This window comes from Trachurus japonicus, chromosome 8 (genome assembly GCF_045865225.1).
Source record: "Trachurus japonicus isolate A0001 chromosome 8, Traja_1.0".
In the NCBI taxonomy this organism is placed as follows: domain Eukaryota; kingdom Metazoa; phylum Chordata; class Actinopteri; order Carangiformes; family Carangidae; genus Trachurus; species Trachurus japonicus.
Window position 1 is genome coordinate 29,608,230 of NC_140914.1, and position 24,024 is coordinate 29,632,253.

The 24,024-nt window shown below is 41.1% G+C and overlaps 1 protein-coding gene across 12 annotated transcripts in view; it reads right to left on the minus strand.

Annotated features, from left to right (window-relative positions):
• Positions 1 to 24,024, minus strand: part of rbfox1 (RNA binding fox-1 homolog 1) — a 455,321-nt gene that overhangs the window by 19,421 nt on the left and 411,876 nt on the right. For 9 of the 12 annotated variants that reach the window (XR_015036320.1, XM_085785152.1, XM_085785148.1 and 6 more), the window contains 3 exons: positions 21,390 to 21,522; positions 15,327 to 15,366; positions 6,486 to 6,550 (listed from right to left, as the gene is read on the minus strand). Coding sequence is in view for 9 of the 12 variants with exons in the window: in XM_085785152.1 (XP_085641278.1) it covers positions 6,486 to 6,550; positions 15,327 to 15,366; positions 21,390 to 21,522 (238 nt within the window). In the remaining 3 variants the exon portion in view is untranslated. The remainder of the gene's footprint in view (positions 1 to 6,485; positions 6,551 to 15,326; positions 15,367 to 21,389; positions 21,523 to 24,024) is intronic. The other 3 variants (XR_015036322.1, XR_015036321.1, XM_085785153.1) reach the window with 1 other exon arrangement.

Sequence of the window (24,024 nt, forward strand, 5' to 3'; positions counted from 1 at the left end):
GGCGTTATTACATCATGAGGTGAACATTTATTACATTATTACATAATATGGCGCCACAGCAGTGTTGTTTTTGGCAGGCATTTTAGATTTAGTCTTAGTCTTAGTCTTTTTGACGAAAATACTTATTAGTTTTAGTAAATTTTAGACATTTCTATATGTGATAGTTTTAGTCTAGTTTTAGTCGACGAAAACTCAACAAGGTTTTCGTCTAGTTTTAGTCAGTTTTAGTAAAAAAAAAGTCTTTTAACAAATTAATTCAATAAAGGAATGGTTTTATACATAATGTTTCCACCCAATGGCTTATGGTCTAAGGATTATGCATTAGCCTACACACAGATAAAGTGGTAACAGTAGCCTGGTGCATTCAGTTTTTTTTCTGCTGGATTATATTTAAAATACGTCCATATATCTTCTGGTCGAGTGACGGAAGGTGTGTTGAGCAGAATGTGCGCTGCATGCCAGGTGGTGGGCGTGACCACACAAGGATGGGATGCAGTAGCGTTGCAGATACTTGTTGATTTTTAATTGACAGGTTATACACACAATAAGCAGAAATGTCATGCATTTTGAACGTCTGACCATCCGTCAGCGCCGCAGAGCAGCTGATCACTGCCTGCTGCTCTCTGTCGCTCTAATCACAAGCACCGGGCGCACCGCGGGCCCACGGCTCGTCTCAGCAGCGTTGTTCTATTTTTGACGGAGCCGTTGCTAAATCATGTGAAGCTTAGAGTAATGATGACAATCCATAATATGGAATTTAGAGGCGATCACAGCCCTACCACTAACATTTACGTCCGTTCTCGTCTCGTCAACGAAAACTCACACACGTCTCGTCATGTTTTCGTCATCAGAGAGCCATTTATCTCGTCACCGTCTCGTTATCGTCATGAAAAAAAGGGGCGTCAACGAAAATATTTCGTCATCGTCATCGTTAAAGCAGAAGTAAGTGATATATTTGTGTTAATATAAGTCTTAAATAGTTATATCTTCCGACAGCAATCACTTACATAGAGTGTTTGGACTGAAACAGGGGTCTCTCAGTCCCTCTGCACTGCTCTGAGCCGAAGAGAAAACATTTATCGTATCCTACAGTTTTTATCCAATGAGGAGAGAGAACGGCATGCAGGGCTGTGTGTGCAGCCAAGGAACGCCGTGAATGTGGCGACGTAGGGACGAGGACTGTTATGGTGCGTTCAAGGAAACTCGTATTTTTCCGACCGTGAAGTGGTACCAGTTTGATCTGGTACGAGTTCACCGGTCGGAAGTTACGAGTGGCCGTTATAGTGACTTTCACCGGTAAAACAGGTCGGAAAAACACGAGTGGGTTGCCTGAAACGCTACAAAGTCGTAAGTTGTGACTTGAAGCTGTAATTTACGATTTCAAAAGCCTGCCTGGAACGCAGCATTAGCGAAAACGACCGGACCACTTACTTCTGCTTTAACGAAAACAACACTGCGCCACAGGTTTTTATTTTCTTTTGTAAAGAATTTGATTATTTGTATTTTGATTTTCTGATTTATTTTTTACAGACATATAAACAAACTTATATGCTGATTGTTTGTCCAGACCACTTAAAGCAGAAGTAAGCGATCCGGTCGTTTTGGCTAATGCTGCGTTCCAGGCAGGCTTTTGAAACCGTAAATTACAGCTTCAAGTCACGACTTACGACTTTTTAGCGTTCCAGGCGACCCACTCGTGTTTTTCCGACCTGTTTTACCTGTGAAAGTCACTATAACGGCCACTCGTAACTTCCAACCCGTGAACTCGTACCAGATCGAACTGGTACGACTTCACAGGTCGGAAAAACACGAGTTACGGGTTGCCTTGAACGCACCATAACTTCCTGTCAGCGATGGATGGAGTTAGCAGCCCCCGCCCTCGTTATGGATCTATTGGTCCTCGTCCCTACGTCACCACATTCACGCGCATCCCTTGGCTGCACACACAGCCCTTCATGCCGTTCTCTCTCCTCATTGGATAAAACTTGTAGGATACGAGAAAAGTTTTCTCCTCGGCTCAGAGCAGAGCAGAGGGACTGAGAGACCCGTGTTTCTGTCTAAACACTCTATGTAAGTGATTGCTGTCGGAAGATATAACTATTTAAAACTTATATTAACACAAAAATATCGCTTACTTCTGCTTTAACCCAATGAAATGTCCTAATGGATGTTGAATTACTATTGTTATGAAATTGGATGTGAAGAAATAATTAAAAAAAAAACATTTGCAAAAACCTTGCAATATGCTGCGATATATTGCGATTTTATTATCTTTTTTCAATTGCAAATTATGTCTTCAAATGAAAACTTTGTTAACATCAGTTTCAGACTCCTTGTCTGTTCAGATCGATACTTGGCGTCTGTATATCGATACAATATTGCCATGCAAAATATCACAATACTTTGCTGTATTGATTCTCCCCCTCACCCCTAATGTAGTGCAAACTTTATTAGTTATATAAACTGACTGGTGACTTGTGGCTCAATAAACTATTAAAGATACAATTCCAAGATTTTACACTAGGTTCTACTCACCCATAACTTCTTATGTTTAACAAGTAGAAAGAAAAAAAAAGGCTGACAAGATTTTTCTGGCCTGGATGGGAAAAAAGGCCGGTGTGACAGGAGCCTGTCAGTAAAATAAGAGGTGACACCTCACCCAACCACTGACCCTCAATCAGAGCTTCAATGGATTTTTTCCCAGTGGAGAGAGAGAAATGATTTTGTCAATGATAGCGAGGTCTGGTATATTACAGCCAATCCTTCAACAGAGGAGAAGCAACTTCCTCCAGTCCAGAGATCCATAGACGTAGACTGATCCACTTGTATTTACAGTACATTAAGCCTCTGTATCTGGTAAAAGATTGAGGGTCATTATAATGACATGTACAGTTTATAAATTATGTCTCCAGTTTTAAAGCAAATAGTTTTTATTTGATTAGAATTTGAGTACATTAATCAATACAGTCAGCATTAAGTTATTGCTCATTACCCATTACTGTGCCCCTCATATCACTGTGATTTATGTCCATGACTGTGTAACATGAAGGGTGTTAAAACAGAGAGGACCACTGCTTTAATCTACTTCTCTGTTGCTCATCTCTGGATTCTCCTCCTCTCTTTCAGAATTAAAGCTCTTACGCAGAGGAATAAATCTTGTCCACTTCTAATCTTGGCTTTCCATTATTTTGCCCTTGGCAAATATAGCCACTGTCGTCATTCATGAGCATATAGTTCCTTTTCAAGTGAACCTGCTGTATAGCAACTAAGATATGAGCTCCGCTATTGTCTTGAGCCAAAGCCGTGTCACTATGATTTCACATCGTGCTCCTGATAGATTGATATAGATGTGTTTCTGTCATCCAACACGCCTAATTCAAACCAGGCTCAAGAAAAAAGGTGAGGAAAGTGAGGCTGAAGATGAATAGATGAATAATAAATTAAAAAAGGACAGACATCCCCAAGTTCCATGCAATTATAAACTAAAATTACACTCCAGTGCTTACTAATTTAGCACAAATTATTCATTGTGTTATGAATATATCTATTATTAATAAAATGGAGAAAGGCTTATGGGAGATAAAACACTCTCAAATATCATTTCAGTCCTAGAAACCACTGTTTCAAATCTAGTGTTCACCAGGCAGATTTTGATTTACTGTAATAGAACTATGACTACATGGTAATCTGCAGCCCTGTTTAATACATTAAAGTCCCCCTAAAGAGGCATTTTAAAATTTGTAAAAATGCTCTGATATGACTAGTTTAAAATTGCTTTCCCACAAAAAAAGTTATTTAAAAAGGCTAAAAACACATCTACTATTTCTCCCTCATTGAAAAATCCAAGTTCTACCACCGCCGCTGTCTGGTCTGGGTTGCTAGGTAATAGCGGTGCGCATCAGGATGGCTACCTCTCTATCCCTTTAACCGCTGCACACCCGAACACAGAGTCTCCGCCATCGCTGTCAAATGTTTACGTTACTCCTTGCATTCTACCCTGTGCATATATTATGTAAATGATTTTTTCTGAAACAGCATTTTCAAATCTAAAATGCTCAGTTATGGCGTGCATTAGCGACTTTGCTGCTGAAATCTCTTAAATTTTTGGTTTAGGGCGTCTTTAAGCAGAGAGGTTCAACTCCACAATCCCCATCAGCTGTGAGCATGGAGTATAACGTTGCTATAGTAACTGGCCTGGTGTCAATAGCTAGCTCAAGCATTAACCTGCAAAGCTGAAAAATGAAGCCAAGTACCAAAAAGTGCACTTCCCCTCTAAATAACCACTAATGCATGATACAATATGAAATCAACGAGAAGAACCCGTTCCTTGGGGCAAACATACCAGACCTCTGTCGCCATGGAGACCCCTGATTTTTCTCATGGTTCAACCTTTCCCAAGATTCATTGTGTGCTAGTAGTAATGAAAGCTACAGCGACGCAGAGCCAGATGATGACACTTTTAAAGATAAGTATTGAATTTCAGCTCAGTAGAACAAATCTACCGCCTTCAATACAGGAATGCCCTACATATACACCACTGTCAAAACTCATCTCACGAGCTGGCTTAGAACAAACCAAAACTGCAGTCACAGTTAGGCAGATCATGTGACGCAGCGCAGCACAATTTCATGCATTTAGTTGTTCATTCTAATTCTGGGATTGGAAAGGAGCAGGATGAAGAGAACTTATAATACCTGCTCCTTTCTTAAAACGAAAAAAAAAAAAAATGCTTACATCAGATAAAATGCCATAATAATGAATCAGTTTACAACAATGTACAAATCAAAATCCATAACTATTCTTTTTTATTACATATTTTTATATAATTCCCCTACTTTTTGATGATCTATATGAATATTGGTACATCTTTTTTCTTCGACTGTTAAGGAATTCCATATTTTAACACCCACCACAGAAATACACATTTGTTTTAACTTAGTCTGTGCAATTTGGTGCTTGAAATAAAATTTTCTTCTGTGATTGTTGTCCTGTGTGACTGAACAAATGGATACAAATAAAATAACCACATACACCCCTATCCCACACACATGGAAGGGACTGACATCACGACATTCCAATAAAAACTGGCACAGAAAAGTCCAAGACTTATTTCCACTGTGGTCCTCTCAGGATGTCAGCAACCAAAACATATGAAGCAGCAACAGTCCATTAACAAACAGAATACATATAATACATAAAACACACAAAGTACAGATAAGAAGAGTAGATCCTCCAATGGAATCTCTCTACCGCTCCAAACGATCCAACTGCCGCCTTTTTACTGCCACTTTAAACTGATATCTAGAGCTAACTGATTTAAGCTGAAGGACGATTCCACACCACATGCTCCACTGTAAGTAAAGGTGCTGACTGGCCCTGGTCCTGTAGTTGTAAGTGTCGTTAAACCACCTAAAATAATCTCTAAAATAAGAGGTTGTTATGTCACGGCAAATACCATGAACTGATGTGTGTGAGTGCGGCCACTCTGTCCTGTGTCCTCTACTGTCAGCCATCCCAGGCCTCGAAAATGAGTGTGAGAGTGGATCTTCAAGACCATTTTGATATGTTTATTTTGTGCAGATTGCAGTCTATTATGCAGTCATATGCACTGTTTTAGTTTTCGTCATCGTCACTGTACATTGCTTTCATATAAATGTTTAAACAACACAGGTGTTGAATTCTATATCTTGCAAACATAAAGGGCACTTTACATTATGCACTTCATATTGTTATTCTAACTGTTTGTATTGTATGTACTGCACTGTTTTAATATCCGACACCAAGGGGCCAGAGATGCAAATTAGCATTTAGGCGAATTCTGCCATATTTAAAAATGTATTTTACTGATGTTCATTATTATTATTATTATTATTAGACTCTATTTCCTGGGACTGATCAGGAAGAACTGCCTCTCCCAGAAGCTACTACTGGCCTTCTACCACTGTTGCATTAAAAGTCTATAAACATACTGTCTGTGTGGTTTGCCAGCTGCACAATAGCAGAGAAGGTGGCGCTTCAGCAGGTCATAACCACTTCCCAAAAGATCGTCGGCTGCACTCTCCCCACTTTGAATGAACTTTATAGCTCCCGCTGTCTCACAAAAGCAAAAAAGATCCTCAATGACACAACACATCCTGGTCACTGTCTATTTGAGCTACTCCCCTCCAGCATCTATCTATCTATACACAGAAAAAAAAGATCATGGTGAAGCGTAGCTCATCCAGAGTCCACAGCCTCATTCCAGTTTGACCACTGTGGTCTATGATGGATATCATATATGAACGTTTGACGGTCTTACATAATTCACCTTTAGCCAGGTTTATAGTAACAACGACAGGATGAGCGTTATTAAAGGGTCACATGGGAATCGGCCGCCTCTCTTCTGTACCACTTCCATTCATCCACCATCATCCCTTTGCCTCTTTGTCATAATTCACTACAGGACATATGAACAGGCTCATATGAATATTCAGCGTGTTTCTTACCTGTCACTGTATGCAGCAGCTGTGGCAGCAGTAGGCTGGGCATATCTGTAGGCAGCGTAACCACCCTGAAAACACACAACACACACAAACAGACAACAGTCAAGATTACAGTGCAGTTTTATACTGAAGTGAGTCAGACATTGGAAATGAGACATAAATAAGACAACATTAACAAACACTGTTAGCAAACAATAAAGCTGAGTCCACCTCTGGTTGACATCATACTCCTGTATATTTAATGCAGATTAGCCAAAAAAAAAAGAACTTTCACGTTGAAGTCAGTTCATCTTAATTACTCTTTTATTTTGTTAATATTTGGCGTGTCCAGCTTTGTTGTTGAGGACAGACTGGATCCTGCAGGACGACCCCAGTCTGACAAAGATCTGTCAGAGATGCTTAGATGAGAGATAGTACCTTCACTTTTTTATTTATTTATTTATTCATTTTTCTATTAAACTCAGGCCTGTGACAAACACATCCTAGTTCAAGTGTATGATTTCCTCTGTGTGTTAAATCGTTGTCACGCAGACTTTTTTATTTAGTACAGATTTCATTCACGCAGTCTCCTCCACCTTCTGCTCTCATTCAGTCTCACACCAGCTCGCTCTACTGTGGTGGTCCTGACCAGGTCCACACCAGACCTGCTGGACCGCATCTGATCCAGACACTTTGGTTTTTGGTTTTTATCTGATTGGAGGATGAGCTGTGAACATTTGTCAGGTTTCTTATTCTGCAGGCGTGTTGTTTCAACAGTGCCGAGGTGGTTTAATGACTACCTGTGCCTCCTGTGTTTAATATCCTGATGACGCTCCTCTTATGAAGTTTGCACAATCTGGCTTCTATCTGAAGGTCAGAAATATAACTAAATAATTGTTACCAACTGAAGCTTTAACTTGGAAATAATATGGATTTTGGGGGATGACAGCATTTTAGTGATATTTTGATATTAGTTTACAGAATCTCCTCATGTTTAATGGGGTAGATGTTGTAGTTAGGTCTTGCATTTTTAAAAAGCAACATTTTAAAAATAATTTTGAAAGTAGTTGAAGTCTTCTACAAAAACAAATGTTTTCTATGTTGTTGAGTTTCACTCTTACATAATAAATTGACTACATTTATAGGCTAGTCACATGTTCCCATTCACACACACATTCATGCAGTAATTTTCCCTGCATATAGCACCACACACCACACAATACCCTGGGGCCTATTGCAGGATCAGTATCTTGCCCAAAGACTCAAAGCTCACAGCTGATGGAGATTGTGGACTTGAACCATCCATCCATTGTGTCAATCCATTGTCTGTACTGCTTGGACTTGAACCTCTCTAATAAACTCATGGTACTGGTTAATTTCATTAATTACTTGCTAATGACATCATAACTTTGCCATCAGCTCAGTCCTTGTCACTATTTTTAGCAACATCAAACTCCATCTGAGAATTACATATTGAACGTTAAAGGCCCAGTTCCATGAACACAGATTCAGACGGAGAGGCTTTTATACATCACAAACCTACGGAACCAATCCTATCAAATTTAGCTAATTATCTGGACTGTGAAACTTTGGGAGATTGTTTTTGAATGTCATTGCTTTGAAATTAGGGTAAAAACATTTTTTTGATTTTCTATGGGTTTTCCACGTTATCAGCTGATTATTTAAAAATAGAACGTTGCGACATCCGACTCATTTTGATAGAACGGGTCACAAATGAATAGAAAAATGTAAAAAACATAAAATAAAATAAATGAATAATGTGTGAGGATGAACCTCTTGACATTAGCTAACAGCCGGTGCAGGTTCAGCCTCCTGAGGTCCAGTTTAAAAACTGGCCTTGTCAAGTGAAGTCCATGGAGATAATGAAAAGAGCTCTGGGACGCAGAGTTTTGTTTTAATGATGATGTGACACATGGCTGCTGGGTTAATGGAGGACAGGGTGTAAACAATCAAGATGGTGCGAGGACTCCCTGCGATCGGAGTAACGATTGTGCCCCCGTGACATCTGAGCCACAGAAGTGTTCTTTGCACTAACCACGGCGGCACCGTCCTCTTTCTGCTCTCAGGTTTAATTCTGTTCATCTGAACCGTCTGAAATCTGTCAATAGTAGCAACATGAATCTTCTCTGCAGCCATGTGTCTGTGAAACACACAGCACAGAGGATTCCATCTGGTCCCTCACTGGGACTGCAGGCTTGTCCATCCTTTTGTTACTGGGGGAATTTAAGGCTCTGTCCAAAATCACTCACCCATTCACTACTAGCTACTCACTATATAGGGAATTCTATTTATATGGTGTGCTCATTGGTAAAATGAAAAGACACTTTCGGACTCTATTCCACTGCGGAGTAGAATCCGAAAGTGTCTTTTCATTATTTATTTATTAATTTCATCATTACTGTTCCACAGTTAAAATGTGCCAGATCAAAGTCGTCTGTTCAAAATAAAATTTCTTGTTTCTCCACACTGAGATAATAACGGAAAGTTATGAGACAGAGTTGTTTTTGAGGCAAATGCAGGAACCCGCATCAGCTGTTTTGCACAAATTTACTTTGAAAATAACTCACAACGTTCTGTTATTATCTCATAGCGTGGTGAATGTGCAGGTCACAACTTGTCCACCAGAGCGTTTTGGAGTTGTTGGATTTTGTATTTGATGAGTTTGATGAGGGAAACCAAGAAATCCCATTAGCCTTCGTAGCGTAGCTCTGAGTAGCTAACGGCTCTGCTCCACCATTCTAAAGATAGCTTACACCGACAATTAAAAGGTAACAAACCTACTGCTATGACTATAGGGATTATGGCAATGGGCCAATTTGCCAAAATGTTGAACTATTCCGTTAAAGGGATAGTTCACCCAAAATTGAAATTTCACTCATTATCTACTCACCCTCATGTCGACTAAGGGCTGGGAGAAGTTTCAGAGTTATCCGTGGCTTCTCTGAGTTACAGGGGGTCTCGGCGTAGCAGTGCATGTCCATGTAACGGTTGCAAATGGATACCAACTGTCTTCGTAAGAAAAAGACACACCAAAAAACATCCAAATACCTCCATGCTGCTCGTATGTAATGTCCGTCTTGTATTGAAGCCCCGAAATGCGAAATTGTCCTGAACTGGGAAGAGGACAGACCCTGGTTCGTCCAAATGTGACGAATCGGGAAGAGGAGCTTCCACTACAAACAAGCTTGAAATAGACTTATTTAATTTTTTTCAGGACAATTTCGCATTTTGGGATGTTTTTTGGTGTGTCTTTTTCTTACGAAGACAGTTGGTATCCATTTGCAACTGTTATATGGACATGCACTGCTACGCCGAGACCCCCTGTAACTCAGAGAAGCCACGGATAACTCTGAAACTTCTCCCAGCCCTTAGTCGACATGAGGGTGAGTAGATAATGAGTGAAATTTCAATTTTGGGCGAACTATCCCTTTAAACTAAATGATACTGCTCTGACTTTTATTTTGGATTTGACACCATGAAGAGACAGAGGGAATGCTGTCGAGTTGTATGAAAGCAGTGTGAGTGTGGGCCTGTGGCCTTGTGGTCACAAACGCTGATCGTCAGTGAAGATGGATGGACAGAAGGAGGAGAGGAAGAGGAGGAGGAGGAGGAGGAGTCCTGCTCGGCCTTCCTCCACTAAACATGATGGATTGGGAGCTTTCCCTGCATGAGACTGCGTGTGCGTTTTAGTGGCCATACCTGTACGCACATAAACACCAAGTGTTAGTCTCATCTCTAAATACAAAGCACGCACACACACACACACACACACACACACACACCTGCACACAGAGCTGTAGGGCAGCCATTAGTCACTCAGTCAGGAGTGACAGTCCACAGTGGATGGTGAGTAACACGGGCCAACCTGTTCATCTTTCTCACGGCCCATCATCACACGCACTAAGTATCACTTACTCGCCTCCACAGTTTATAGTGGTAATAATACATTGCTCATGTCAGGACAGATGCAGCGTCTCAGTCACAGAGAGAGGAAGGGTGGAAGGTGAAATGATGTGAGAAGTGCCGGAGTTGTCACTGAGCCTGGGAGGGAGAAAAATGGCTTTTGTTTTATGATAAATGAAAGCAGCGGTTTTCAGCCATGTCCCGAATCCAGACAGCAGTCTGCTGCTTTCAGCGAAATATTCAGACACTGGAATATCACTGCTTATTTCTGAGCCATGGCCACAACACCAAAACCGTGTTTCCACTGCAGGAGTTCCTGGTAAAAGGAGGGGGTAGGAACTTCTACAGTAACCGTCCTCTCACTCGTCTCTCTCAGTGGCCGTTTCTCCACTGCAGACAGGACCCACTGGTCTCTTATGGCGACGTGCAACAGTTTCAATCATTGCGTGGTCGTTGTGCAGCGTTTTTTTTTTTTTTTTTTTACTGCTGTTGTTGTTGTTGTTTTTTTCTGTCAGTATAGCTTTCTTACAAAAAAAAAGCGGTCTCGATCGTCACGTAATCCCGCGATCGCCTATTACCACTCTTTTTTTTTTTTTTTTTTTTTTACCAGGCCTACTGCTACTCTCGTCTTTTACTGAGTTATTCTCTCTTTTTTTCCGGCCATCTCGCGTTTTTAGTAACGTTGGGTTATAAAAATGCATCTTATTTTGGGGCTTTCTCTTAGCGTCACATGATCCTGCTTTGAGTCTGACCAATCAGCACAGAGTAAATCTCAGGCCCCACCAGGACTTCTTCAGGGCCGATCTGAGTACCTACCCCCAGGCAGGGACTCCGTTCGGCCCCGTAAAAGTTCCTGTAAGCGGCCCTGTGGGGGAGGTTCCTGCAGTGGAGACACGCACCAATGGGGCTGGCCCCGGAAAATTACCCCGAAGTTCCTGCAGTGGAAACGTGCCTAAAGAGGTGCATGAAGTCAACAGACACAGGAATGTCAGTGACAGCGAATAAAATCAGACATTTCCCGTGGTGTACCTCAGGGTTCGGTGCTAGGACCCTTCCTATTTACGTTCCCTTTTGGAAGACTTATCAAAAATGTGTCCTATCACTTTTATGCAGATGATATCCAGTTCTATTGTTCTTTTCATGAATCTGAGATCTGCAAGATTGTTTATCTGCCGTTGAGAAGTGGTTAACTAACATGAGATCTCTGAGCTCCACAGTCCGGTCGAGCATCAGAAACCTTGGGGTGTTTGTTGTCTTGACGAATCAATGTGCCTGGAGAACTATTCAAGGCAACTGCTTATTTCACCTGAGGAACATTTCAAAACTAATACTGTATCAAGCTCTGATCTGGAGATGATTGTTCATGTTTTTGTCTCATCTCGATTAGATTACTGAAACTCCCTGCTCATGTGTTTTAACATGGGCTCTTTAAATCACCTGCAGATTGTTTTTCAGAACGCTGCAGCCAGGCTTTCAACGGGTGTTCGGCTACCAGACAAAATCTGTATTGATTTTAAAATTCTATTTTTGACTAAGCAATTACAGCAATACATGAACAAGCCCCTCAATATATCTGTGATCTTTTCACCCCATACTCCTCAGGTCGATCACTTCTGTCGGTGTCTAAAACACGCTACAAAACCAGAAGTAACCTTTGGTTCTTGTCTGTGGCTCCTCGGTCTACTGACTCTTAACAGCTGAAGACTCTGTTATTCAGGAAAGCTTTTAGTTGACTGGATGGCTTATTATGTTATTTTGATGGTGTGTTTTTTATGTTATTTTAATGTGATGTATTTATCTCGTGTTATTAACCTGCCCTATTTTTGTCTTATGCCACTCTACACTTTTATTATTAAGCACTTTGTGATTTTATCCTTATTGAAATAAAACTTACTTATAGAACATGTAGGTCTAGTTGATTTTGACATTATTTTGACAAATATGTGTTCTCACTGGGCATGTTTGGATGTAAATATAGATTATCTGCAGTTACTATGAAAAGCAGCTGTAGCATTAATATGCAGAATTTAACTGCAGCTGCTACTAAAGACAACAAGGTAAAAGTCTGTTTCTGTCCATCCAGAGGGAAAGATGACTTTTCAAATTTAAATGGGTTCATATGGGAGTCGTGTACATGTCAGTGACCAAGTGATAATACATGAATACAATTTCTGACCCTTTTTCTCACCAGAAAACAGCAGATATTAGAAATAACGCCTGTTTCAAATAACTGAAGGATATCTCCCTCCCAACAGCATGACCAAGCTCTTTTTCTCAGGTTCTCAGGTAGTTCCTTTTTCCCAATAAACATAAACACAGCGTGAGGGCTCTTGATCCCTGCACTGATGAATATTAAATGTTGCGACTGCAGCTTGGCACTCAATCCCAGTGGCAGGGGCAGAGGGGCTAATGGGGAGGCAACCAGGTCGAATGTTATGGGAGCTACTGAAGCACCTCCTCTGCACACACACACACACACACACACACACACAAACACACACACACACACACACACACACACACACACACACACACACACACACACACACACACACACAAAGCATCATTAGTCTGGGTCTCCCCGAAGCTTCCACTGTGCATATGCTTGTTGTTGTATTGTTCACCACTGCAGCATCAAAGTTTCTTCAAATTGTCAGACAGCATCTGGAGAATCACCCAAACGTGGTCTGGAGCTGCATTTATCATCATTACTAAAAGCATTTTTAAGAGTGTAATAGTTTCTGAAAGTCCTGACTTGGCCTGAAATATGTGCAGAATGCGGCATGTCCAAGGTTCATAATGTTCGGTTTGACACCTGCGTTAATATGTTTCATTAAAGGGATAGTTCACCCAAAATTCAAATTGCACTCATTATCTACTCACCCTCATGTGGACTAAGGGCTGGGAGAAGTTTCAGAGTCCTCCGTGGCTTCTCTGAGTTACAGGGGGTCTCGGCGTAGCAGTGCATGTCAATATAATGGTTGCAAATGGATACCAACTGTCTTCGTAACAAAAAGACACACCAAAAAACATCCAAATACCTCCATGCTGCTCGTATGTAATGTCCGTCTTGTATTGAAGCCCCGAAATGTGAAATTGTTCTGAAAAAAAATTGAATAAGTCTGTATTTCAAGCTTGTTTGTAGCGGAAGCTCCTCTTCCTGGTTCATCCAAATTGGACGGACCAGGAAGAGGACGGACCAGGGTCCATTTCGGGGCTTCAATACAAGACGGACATTACAGACGAGCAGCATGGAGGTATTTGGATGTTTTTTGGTGTGTCTTTTTGTTACGAAGACAGTTGGTATCCATTTGCAACCGTTATATGGACATGCACTGCTACGCCGAGACCCCCTGTAACTCAGAGAAGCCACGGAGGACTCTGAAACTTCTCCCAGCCCTTAGTCCACATGAGGGTGAGTAGATAATGAGTGAAATTTCAATTTTGGGTGAATTATCCCTTTAATGTGGATGTCAAACCAGAAAGTTTGTAGCCTCCACCATTTGTGTTCAGTGGATTATATTACAAACCAGTAATATGCTGTATGAAGGGTGAGAGGCGCTTCCCCTTCTCTGTATCTGAAACATCCTCATGTCACAGAGTCAGTTGAATTATACAGGAGTGATGTGACCATGAATGAGAACATACTGATGCTTTAATTCAGAGCTCACCTCTGGCAGTGTGAATATCTTGTCATTGGAGGCAGAGAAACAATCTCTTGCTTTTTTAGATGAATATAGTTTATAAATTATTTTTTAAGCGTGTATTTAATAGTTTTTGATTGCAAGTTACAGCAATTTTTAACGTTGATATGAACCGTACAGACTGGTGTGTATCTATTTATCTGGTTTTCAGAATAAAATTGATGGATAATTCAAGGTAGGAGACTTAGTGAATTTTGTTAAGATTATTTTGTCACAGATGATAGTTTTTGTGATGATGTTTTTTTTTCCCATATGCATTTACTGTAGATTATCCTGTTACATTACCCTAAGGCTTTTCTTCTCTGTGTTGTGTTCATTAGCAGAATTAGTCAGGTTCACTGTGTACTTTTTTGAGGATTTGTTGAACTATACATTTTTGGAATCTGCAGACCTTGGGGATTCCAAAAACCAATGTTGCCACTTACACAGACACCTGTATGGTGGCCATTTTGGAATTTCAAAACGGGCGCCATAAAATACAGAATTTCAGTTATCTTGGCCTCTAAACAACCTAGAAACTCAATTAAACATGCCAAACGTATGTTTTCTTAGTCAAGGAATCCAATGGTGAGAATTGTGCTCATAATCAAACTGTGGCACCCCCAAGGGGTGGAAAATGAAATTGTGGCACCCCCAAGAAGTGGAAAAGGAAATTGTTACTTTAATTCCCGACCCCATGTCAGACATCCTGGGAAAAATATTTTAAATTTCTGCCTATGATTATATAAACATTGACAAAGGTAAATTAAAGGTATAATCAGTACATAAATGTTGTATTTATTAGGCTGGTAACAGTCGGGACTCGGTCAGCACAGAAAACTTAAAAACTCGAATTTCATTGAAGCAACTGAAGCAATCTTTACCAACTAGCAGGTTTATCAAACAGAAAATGGATCTCAATATAAAACTCTGAGGGGGCTGAGGGGCTATAACCCAGTGTAAGTCCAGATCTGGAGAGTGAGTCCTAGGGCCCTAGATGTAAAAATGTAAATGTAAATGTACACTTTTGCAACTGTGACAACTTTGTTTTTTATAACTAACAGTGCAGCTCATCATCTCACAGTGTGACACAATGTTTGCAACGTATATATACTCCATGCCCCTACCCCTCCCCCGGCTGGAGGTGAAGCTGTGTGTGATCACGATGGGTCGGAGGCTTGCATGTGCACAGCAACAGGGCAGAGACTACAGAGATGGCGGTGTAGCATGCAAGGTCATACCAGGAAATAATACTTACATAAATATCTGCACCATAAAATCCATCCTGGTAAACAACACTGCAGAGGATGCAAACACAAACAAACAGACAAACACACAATAAAAAACAAAAACATCCATATTAGTGCATGTTGACATGCAGGCACCACGCTAGCTACTGACCTCCGTCTCCACCCACCAATAAACAACCAAAAAAAATAAAAAAATAAAAACGAGCCAACGAAAGACAGAAGAGGGACAGAGGCAAAGGGGAAATAGAGCAGGCACCCCGGCCCTGCACCCCCCTGTGGCTGGGTAAGGAGGCTGGGAGGGTCCAAAAATACTCACATGTCCAAACAGAAGCATCAATGTTTGTTTTTTTCTTCAAAGAAAAAGCATGATGCAGAAATATGTTTCCACCGCTATATATTAATTTCTATTTTAATATTATATGATGTTTAATATAGTAGCCTTGTTGATTTCATGAATTTGTTAAAAAAAATTTACAGAGTTCAAATTAATAAAAAAAAAACAAAAAAACAAAAGAGCATCTCAGAGCAAGAGTCAATGACTGGGAGGCAGAAGAGCCCATTGACCTGCACTGTAAGAGACTGGTTGGTTATCCACTTAGCTAAAACTAAGGAGCCGTCCATACGAACGTGGGTATTTTTGAAACAGTGTGTTTCTCTGCACGGTTTGGCCTTTCATCCACACGTAACCGCAGTTGTGGGCTCCTGAAACCTGAGTTTTTTGTAACCGGAGTCCAGGGTGAACTTTTTTGAAAACTCCGGTTTCAGCTTCATGTGTGGACAGGAAAACCGGACATTTTTCACAAAGCCCCACCCCCCTTAGTTACTGTTGCTAGCACGTCAAGTTTCTCGACGCTGACCCATGGATCATCATGCGCTGACCGCTCAGACGCATATGAGTGGACTACAGGCTACTGTGAATATCAATAATCACTAAACATGCGGACACTGCATGTTTGAGTCGCCATCTGACGCTGTCTGTGGAAAAAAAAATTGCGGTTTTGAGGGATGTAAACAGCCTAAACAGCAGAACTTCAATTCGCTCCCATTCATCGCTGCTGTGGCGATGCGGGGACAGACACAACTACCGCAAAACAGGAGCAATTAAACTGAAAATCTTTAGATTCCTTCTTTTAGATCTAAAATGTTAGGAAAATACAGCCCCGAGTTGATTTGCCCGGAATTGTCCTTTAAGAGACACTGAGCAGAAAGAATACGAACCACGAGGACAAACTCTACATATCAAACAGAGGAGTAAGAAAAGACTGATTCAGATGGAGGTTCTGAAACTGAAGTTAATTATGATGCCAGATGGAGGTTGTCAGCTGTTTGAGAGACCGTATCCAATACTGTTTATGCAGCCTACTGGTTTGCAGTACAATAAGGTACATCTTTTGTTACACACATTTATATTTTTATTCCTTACTTCTACTGCTTGTTGTTTACTTCTCTGCTGCTGTAAGACGCTGATTTCCCATAAATGGGATCAATCAAAAAAGTCGTATGTCATAACTGAAATAATAACAACCTATGGGCAAAATGTTTGGGTCAGGGGCCACAATGTGATATCAAATCTGACAGACGGGCTGGGCCAGTATCAGATGGGTGGAGAGTGTTTGTGTGAGCTAATAATAAAAGCCATTACCTAAAAGTCAAAGAAAACTGACATTCACATTACATTCAGTTCATTCAGAGCAGTGTTGTTGCTCAGTGCATCAGAGTTTGAGGCCTTTATAATTTGGACAATTTTGTACCAATGTTTGACTTTCTCTTCCACCTTGTAGCTATTAGTATTTGAGATTACAGATAAAATGTATTATTATTATTATGTAATAATGTAATACATTTTCACCTCATGATGTAGCCCTACACATGAACACCGCATTTTGTAATAATCTGCCACATTTTGTCGTAAGATGTTACATATTGCACCAAATGATTACATTTTCTTCATAAAAAATGCAATGCTCGCATTTTGTAATTTTTTGGTGCATTATGTAACAATTTATTCCAAAAAAAAGAAAAGAAAAGAAAATCAAGATTTGAACCTGTGCTTCCCAGACATAGACGAGGTTTAGACCTATAGTCTTGTACAAATGACATTAGAGTGATATTATAGCTGCACAACTGTTTCAATGTGTTTTTTCTGTTCTTGTGTGATACAGAGTGAGATCATTGACTCAAGATGTAAAAGCATGTACAACCATAAACCTCCACCTATGAGTAGTGTGTGTGTGTGTGTGTGCTGTGTGCCTGTGTATTTGTGTGCGTATGTGTGTGCCTGAGAAAGCCTCCCTCATCTAACTTCCAGCAGACTGAGCCTCCAGTCATCAGACTGGTTTCACTCCATTTGTTCAATCTCTGATAATCAATTACTTCTCAAATGTCAGGGTGGCCCACGGAGCTGCTCCACTCATTAAAGTGTCTGCAGCACCGCTACATGCACATATTGGCTTATTGATACTGTAGGATGTTAGGCAGGAGGGAACATACACACACACACACACACACACACACACACACACACACACACAAACTGAACTTGTACGAAAGGATTTATTTGGACTCTTCTCCACTTGAGACAGACAGTTTTAATAAAAATACATCACGGCCCTCATTAATTATTCACCATCTGACTGCCACCAGGGCAATTAAGTGCTGCAGCAGCATTAATGAAAGAACAATCTGTAGCACATATCTCTGTGTCAAGACCGTGCTCCACTATTCTCCCAAACACCTATGGCATCTCCCTCATCCCGTCTGTTTATTCCTCATTATAATCACTCATCCTCATTTTTTTCACATGATGTCAAGTAGCAGCCTCCTCATTTTGAGACACGTGTTTAAATGTTATCTCCATAAGTTCTGAGTTTTCTACATTTCCATGACACATCCTCCTCTTTGCTGCTCTTGTTTTCTCCATCCCACAGAAATATTTTCTGTGTCTCAATTCAAATTCTTCCATACTTATACTATATATGTATAATATATATTTAATATGTAAGAGGAACCGTCTAATAGGGTTGTCACAAGAACCGATACTTTGGTACCAATTCGATGTCGACACGAAAAAAATAAATCAATACTTGCTTTTTTCTGGTACCGTCAGAACCGAATATACAACATCCCTCTGCGAGCCATGTCGATTCTTGGAAGAACTGAGGGGGGTCAGGTCACACACACACACATTCTTTCTTTTTTTTGCCTGCGGTCAGGTTTGAGAATTAATGCGCGTGGTCCTATGTTCCCCGGGTCCTATGTTCCCAACTTTGTATGTTCCCCGCTTTTCCCCAAAAGGGTCCTAGTTCCCCGCTGTGTATGTGACTGGGAAACATAGAACCTTTTTTTAGAAAAAGGGTTCTATGTTCCCCGCTTTTCCCAGGGAACATGCAATTTTTGGTCCCATACCTGAAAGTGGAGTTATGATTTTGCAGATTTTTTCCTATTTCTGAGTGAGAAGTTGAGTTGTGACTTTGAGCGAGAAGTGGATTACAAGAGATTACAAGTGGCATATAATGACTCTTTGAGAATCTTGTTAAAACAGCCCAGATGGACCAGCACCACTGAAATGTTTGTGACTGCTCGAGTCAACACTCTCCAGTCTGTCTTAAGAAATATCATGTATAAGTTCATTTGTCGTCTAAACAACTCAGAAAATCAGATTGTGATGGAACTGACAAACGTTGCATTTAGTGCCACACGTTACACGTCACTGCTCTGGAAACACTGGTATAAGTGTCTTTTAATAAGGGGCTGCTAGACTACCCCGTATGTTGTTGTCAGTGTGGTTGTTGTTGTTGTCTTGTTGTTGTTACTGTTGATGTTGTTGTCATTGTTGATGGTATTGTCGCTGTTTGTATTGTTCTTTTCCTGTCCTGTCTTGTGTTTTTAACTGGACCCAGAGTCTGTACTAATAAATTATCTATCTATCTGTCCCATTGGTTGGGTTTAGGCAATGAAGAAAGGAGTTGGTTAAGTTTAGTAAAAAGACCAGGTAGAGGCTAGACAGGCCAGATAGATAGAGAGAGTCCAGATAAGTAGAGAGAGTCAATCAACCAGCAACAGTGGCGAAACTTTTTTTTTAAAAAAAGGTCCCATGTTCCCCGGCAACAGCGGGAAACCTATGTTCCCCAGTATGTATTGCGACCGGGGAACATAGGACCCTTTTTGGCAAAAACGGGGAACATACGCTCCCCAAGTAATCCCTATAAGCAATCCAATCTTTTAAAGAAAGTAAAGTATCTGTATTCAGAATACACCAATTTAAATACAGTTTGCCTACACATATTTTTACTATCATATTTGTTACTTTTAATCTGTTACTCCCCACCCCTGTACATGAAAGTGTACTACTAGCATTCAAATTGATACACAGCTACATATTAACTCATTGTTCTTCTCAGGTTCTCAGGTGAAGCTGAAACTCACCACTTTGTGCACATGTGCAACATGAAAAGCCTTTAAGAAGTTCAGATGGTCTAATCTCATCCCTGCGCTGACAGGCTTTTAATGACAGCACAGAGAAGTATCACGCTCTGGTTCCATGTGCATTTTCCTTTTATTAACACAGACAACATTTAAGCCTCCAAACCTGCAGTCCTTCCTGTGTCTGACTCTTTCATTTTTTTTTTTTTTGCTCTCAAGTCAGTGTCCAGTGATCAGCGGCTCAGCAAAACCCTGAGTGTGTGTTATCTTTCCACACCCGGCAACCAGAGCTGCTGATCTGACTGACGCTTGGATGGAGAATTGGTAAATGTTTGTATCATTTACATTTTTACACAATCTGTGTAAATTGTAAATATTATTACTGCTGCGTTTGGGTGGAAGAGGAGAGCACAAACATGCTCCCATCCTTTAATAGATTCCCTGCCAGCCTCCTTAGGACCCATTTGCTTGCAGTCATAAAAAAAACAACGTACATAGAAAAAGAACCAGCAGAAAAATGGCAAACCAGATCTGACTGCCTACAATACACATCTCAGCTCCCCCCTCGGCCTGTGTCCAGAGCATTCAGCTGAGGGTCAGCTCCAGCTGCTACGGGGGCTGGGATTATTATTATTATCCATTTGTTAATTTTTTTTTGGGATGGTGGGAGGGGGTTAACTAGGTTAAAGGGATAGTTCAACATTTTGGCAAATTGGCTCATTGCCATAATCCCTATAGTCATAGCAGTAGGTTCGTTACCTTTAATTGTCGGTGCAAGCTATTTTTAGAACGGCGGAGCAGAGCCGCAAGCTGCTCAGAGCTACGCTACAGTGGCTAATGGAATTTCTTGGTTTCCCTCATCAAACTCATCAAATACACAATCCAACAACTCCAAACGCTCTGGTGGACAAGTTGTGACCTGCACATTCACCACACTATGAGATAATAATGGAACGTTATGAGACAGAGTCGTTTTAGAGGTAAATTCATGCAAAACCGCTGCTATGCGTTGCCTTCAGGGACAGTTTTTCAGCAAGCAGTCTCTGTATTTACCTCGAAAACAACTCTGTCTGGTAACATTCTGTTATTATCCCATAGCATTGCGAATGTGCAGGTCACAACGTGTCCACCAGAGTGTTTTGGAGTTGTTGGACTGTGTATTTGATGAGTTTGATGAGGGAAACCAAGAAATCCCATTAGCCTCCGTAGCATAGCTCTGAGCAGCTCGCGGCTCTGCTCCGCCGTTCTAAAAACAGCTTGCACCGACAATTAAAGGTAACGAAACTACTGCTATGACTATAGCGATTATGGCAATGGGCCAATTTGCCAAAATGTTGAACTAACCCTTTAAGTCCAGGAAAACAGCCTCTCTCACAACACTGCCAAATTTACCATTTCACAATTTCCCATTAGCCCGTGCAAAGGCACATGTCCTGGAGCATGCCTATTGGGTGAGTCAGCATTCAGTGCAAGTGTGTGTGTGTGTGTGTGTGTTGGTGGGAGGGAGGGAGGGGAGGAGAGGGGAGGGGAGGGGAGGGGGGGGCTGGCATGCATCACCCCGCTGACTCTGAGCACAAAGTTTCAGGACTTGTCATTGGATAAAAGTAAAGAGAGGAGGAGAGAGCAAAGACAGAAGGAAGGATGCTCACCCTCCGTACGCTGGGATGTGGGGGGGCGGGGCCGCCGCCCTGAACGTGTTGTACACGGTCCGTCCTCGGCCCCGTAGGTGGGCTCCTCGGTATGCCGCTGCTGCACTGGCTGCTGGGTAGGGAAAACCTGGGACTGGGCGACAGAGAACAGGGAAGTGTCACACGCTATCTGTGATGTCACAAAATCCCCTTTACCCCCTTAAAGGGATTGTTCACCCAAAATTCAAATTTCACTCATTATCTACTCACCCTCATGTCAACTAAGAGCTGTGAGAATTTCCAGAGTCCTCCGTTCCTTCTCTGAGTTGGGGGGGGGGGGTCCGCGCAGCAGTATTTGTCCATATAATGGTTGTCAATGGATACCAACTTTCTTCGTCCAAAAAGACACACCAAAAAACATCCAAATACCTCCATACTGCTCGTCTGTAATTGCTATTGTTGTGGGCTGTAATTGAAGCCCCAACATGAGAAATTGTTCCGAAAAAAATTAAATAAGTCTATATTTTAAGCTTGTTTGTAGCAGAAGCTCCCAGTGTCTCAGTTCACTGCTCTTCCTGTGTCAGTGCAAATCTCGCGTGATTTGCACTGACCAGCTGGGCTTCAATACAAGAGGGACATTACAGACGAGCAGTATGGAGGTATTTGGATGTTTTTTGGTGTGTCTTTTTGGATGAAGAAAGTTGGTATCCATTGACAACCATTATATGGACAAATACTGCTGCATGGACCCCCCCGTAACTCAGAGAAGGGATGGAGGACTCTGAAAATTCTCACAGCTCTTAGTCAACATGAGGGTGAGTAGATAATGAGTGAAATTTGAATTTTGGGTGAACTATCCCTTTAAAAGAAGCATTTCTGCAGCTTATTTAAATCACGCTCAGCTCTACGACTTCACATGACATTAGCATTTGAGTCCTGGAGAGGACGTGTGAAGTGTTCTCCTGTTTCCACTTGTGCAAGAAAACGGGAAGAGAAAGAAGGAATAAAGAGAGAGTGGCAGCGGAGTGGAGTTATTGCAGTGGTATTGTTATTAACTTATCATTAATCTTAATGGGGGGCGACTGACACAAAGCTTAATTTGAGAGCTGGGGTGAGTGAAGGTTGAGAAGGAGATCGAGGTGCCATTTCCAACCCTAATTATACATCTCTTCCAAAAGGAGATCTAATAAAATGCTAATAGAAACAGTGAATCATTCATTGACCTGATGAAAAATGGAAGGTTTGAGGCAAAGGATAAGAGTTTCTCAAAGAGAGACAAGGAGAGGAGTGAAGCTGGTAATTGTTCCTATTCATCTTTTGTCACCTTGATTTTAGGGCTGAGTGGCCCACAGCCCTTAAAGTCACACTGACGACTCCTGCCCACATTCCTCATCTGTACTGCTGCTACAACCTCAATGCAAAAGTGTGTGGGGTGTTTGGTTTATACATACACATGTATTGTATTATACGTATATAAAAATACCAAGATACCAAGTATTTCCGCCTTTCCCTCATCAAACTCATCAAATACACAATCCAACAACTCCAAAATGCTCAGGTGGACAAGTTGTGACCTGCACATTCACCACGCTATGAAATAATAATGGAACGTTACAAGACTGTGTTACATATTGTTTATTTCTTTATATTGTCTGTTTTTGCATATTATTCTCTTCTAATCTATTTTGCACAACTTTTTTAACTAAATACTTGAGTGTAATGCTAAACTGGTGTCTGTAAACAACAAAGCTGTTCTGGTTCTGACTGAAATGTCTATTCTAGGTTTCTTAAGTTCGAAAAACAAAAAAAAGACTTCCAGTCCTCTGACTTTGTTGTGATTATGCCATTTGAATTTCAGCCATGACATCACAAGTTTTCAGCTGTGACACAGTTTTGTTTGGCAACTGAAATGTTGACAAAGATGAGGATATTTTTGTGTTGCCGATGTGAGTTCTCAACTGAAATAATCTGGAAATGCTGATGTGGAAACAATTCATTTTTGGCTGTAAAACAGTGGGGCCAGGTCTATAACGTATAATATCCCTGACTGACTGATTACATTTCCACTCCTAGTCAGCAGTGTGCCTCTTTACTGAGCTGGAGTTTCTGGAGGAAACATTATCTGTTGTTGGATGTTTAGAGCGACAGTGTTGATAATATAGTTCAAACAGACTAACAGACTGGATATAAACCTGGCTCATGATGACCGTACCATGTACTTATGCTGACTGGGGGTCCAGGGCGCCACCTCTTCCTATGGAAAGTCTACTGAGTCGGAACTAACGGGGAAAAGGAGGAGTGCTTCCAATACACTGCGCCTCACCTCCTTACAGCAAATAAACTACTTTCATGTATCATTAGGGATATTTCGGCGTATGTTTAACCCATGATATAACTGTCAGACAGAGTAGAACAATTCCTCCATAGATTAAAGGGATAGTTCACCCAAAATTCAAATTTCACTCATTATCTACTCACCCTCATGTCGACTAAGAGCTGTGAGAATTTTCAGAGTCCTCCGTTCCTTCTCTGAGTTACGGGGGGGTCTGTGCAGCAGTATTTGTCCATATAATGGTTGTGAATGGTGCTTACTTTTCTTCATCCAAAAAGACACACCAAAAAACATCAAAATACCTCCATACTGTTCGTCTGTAAT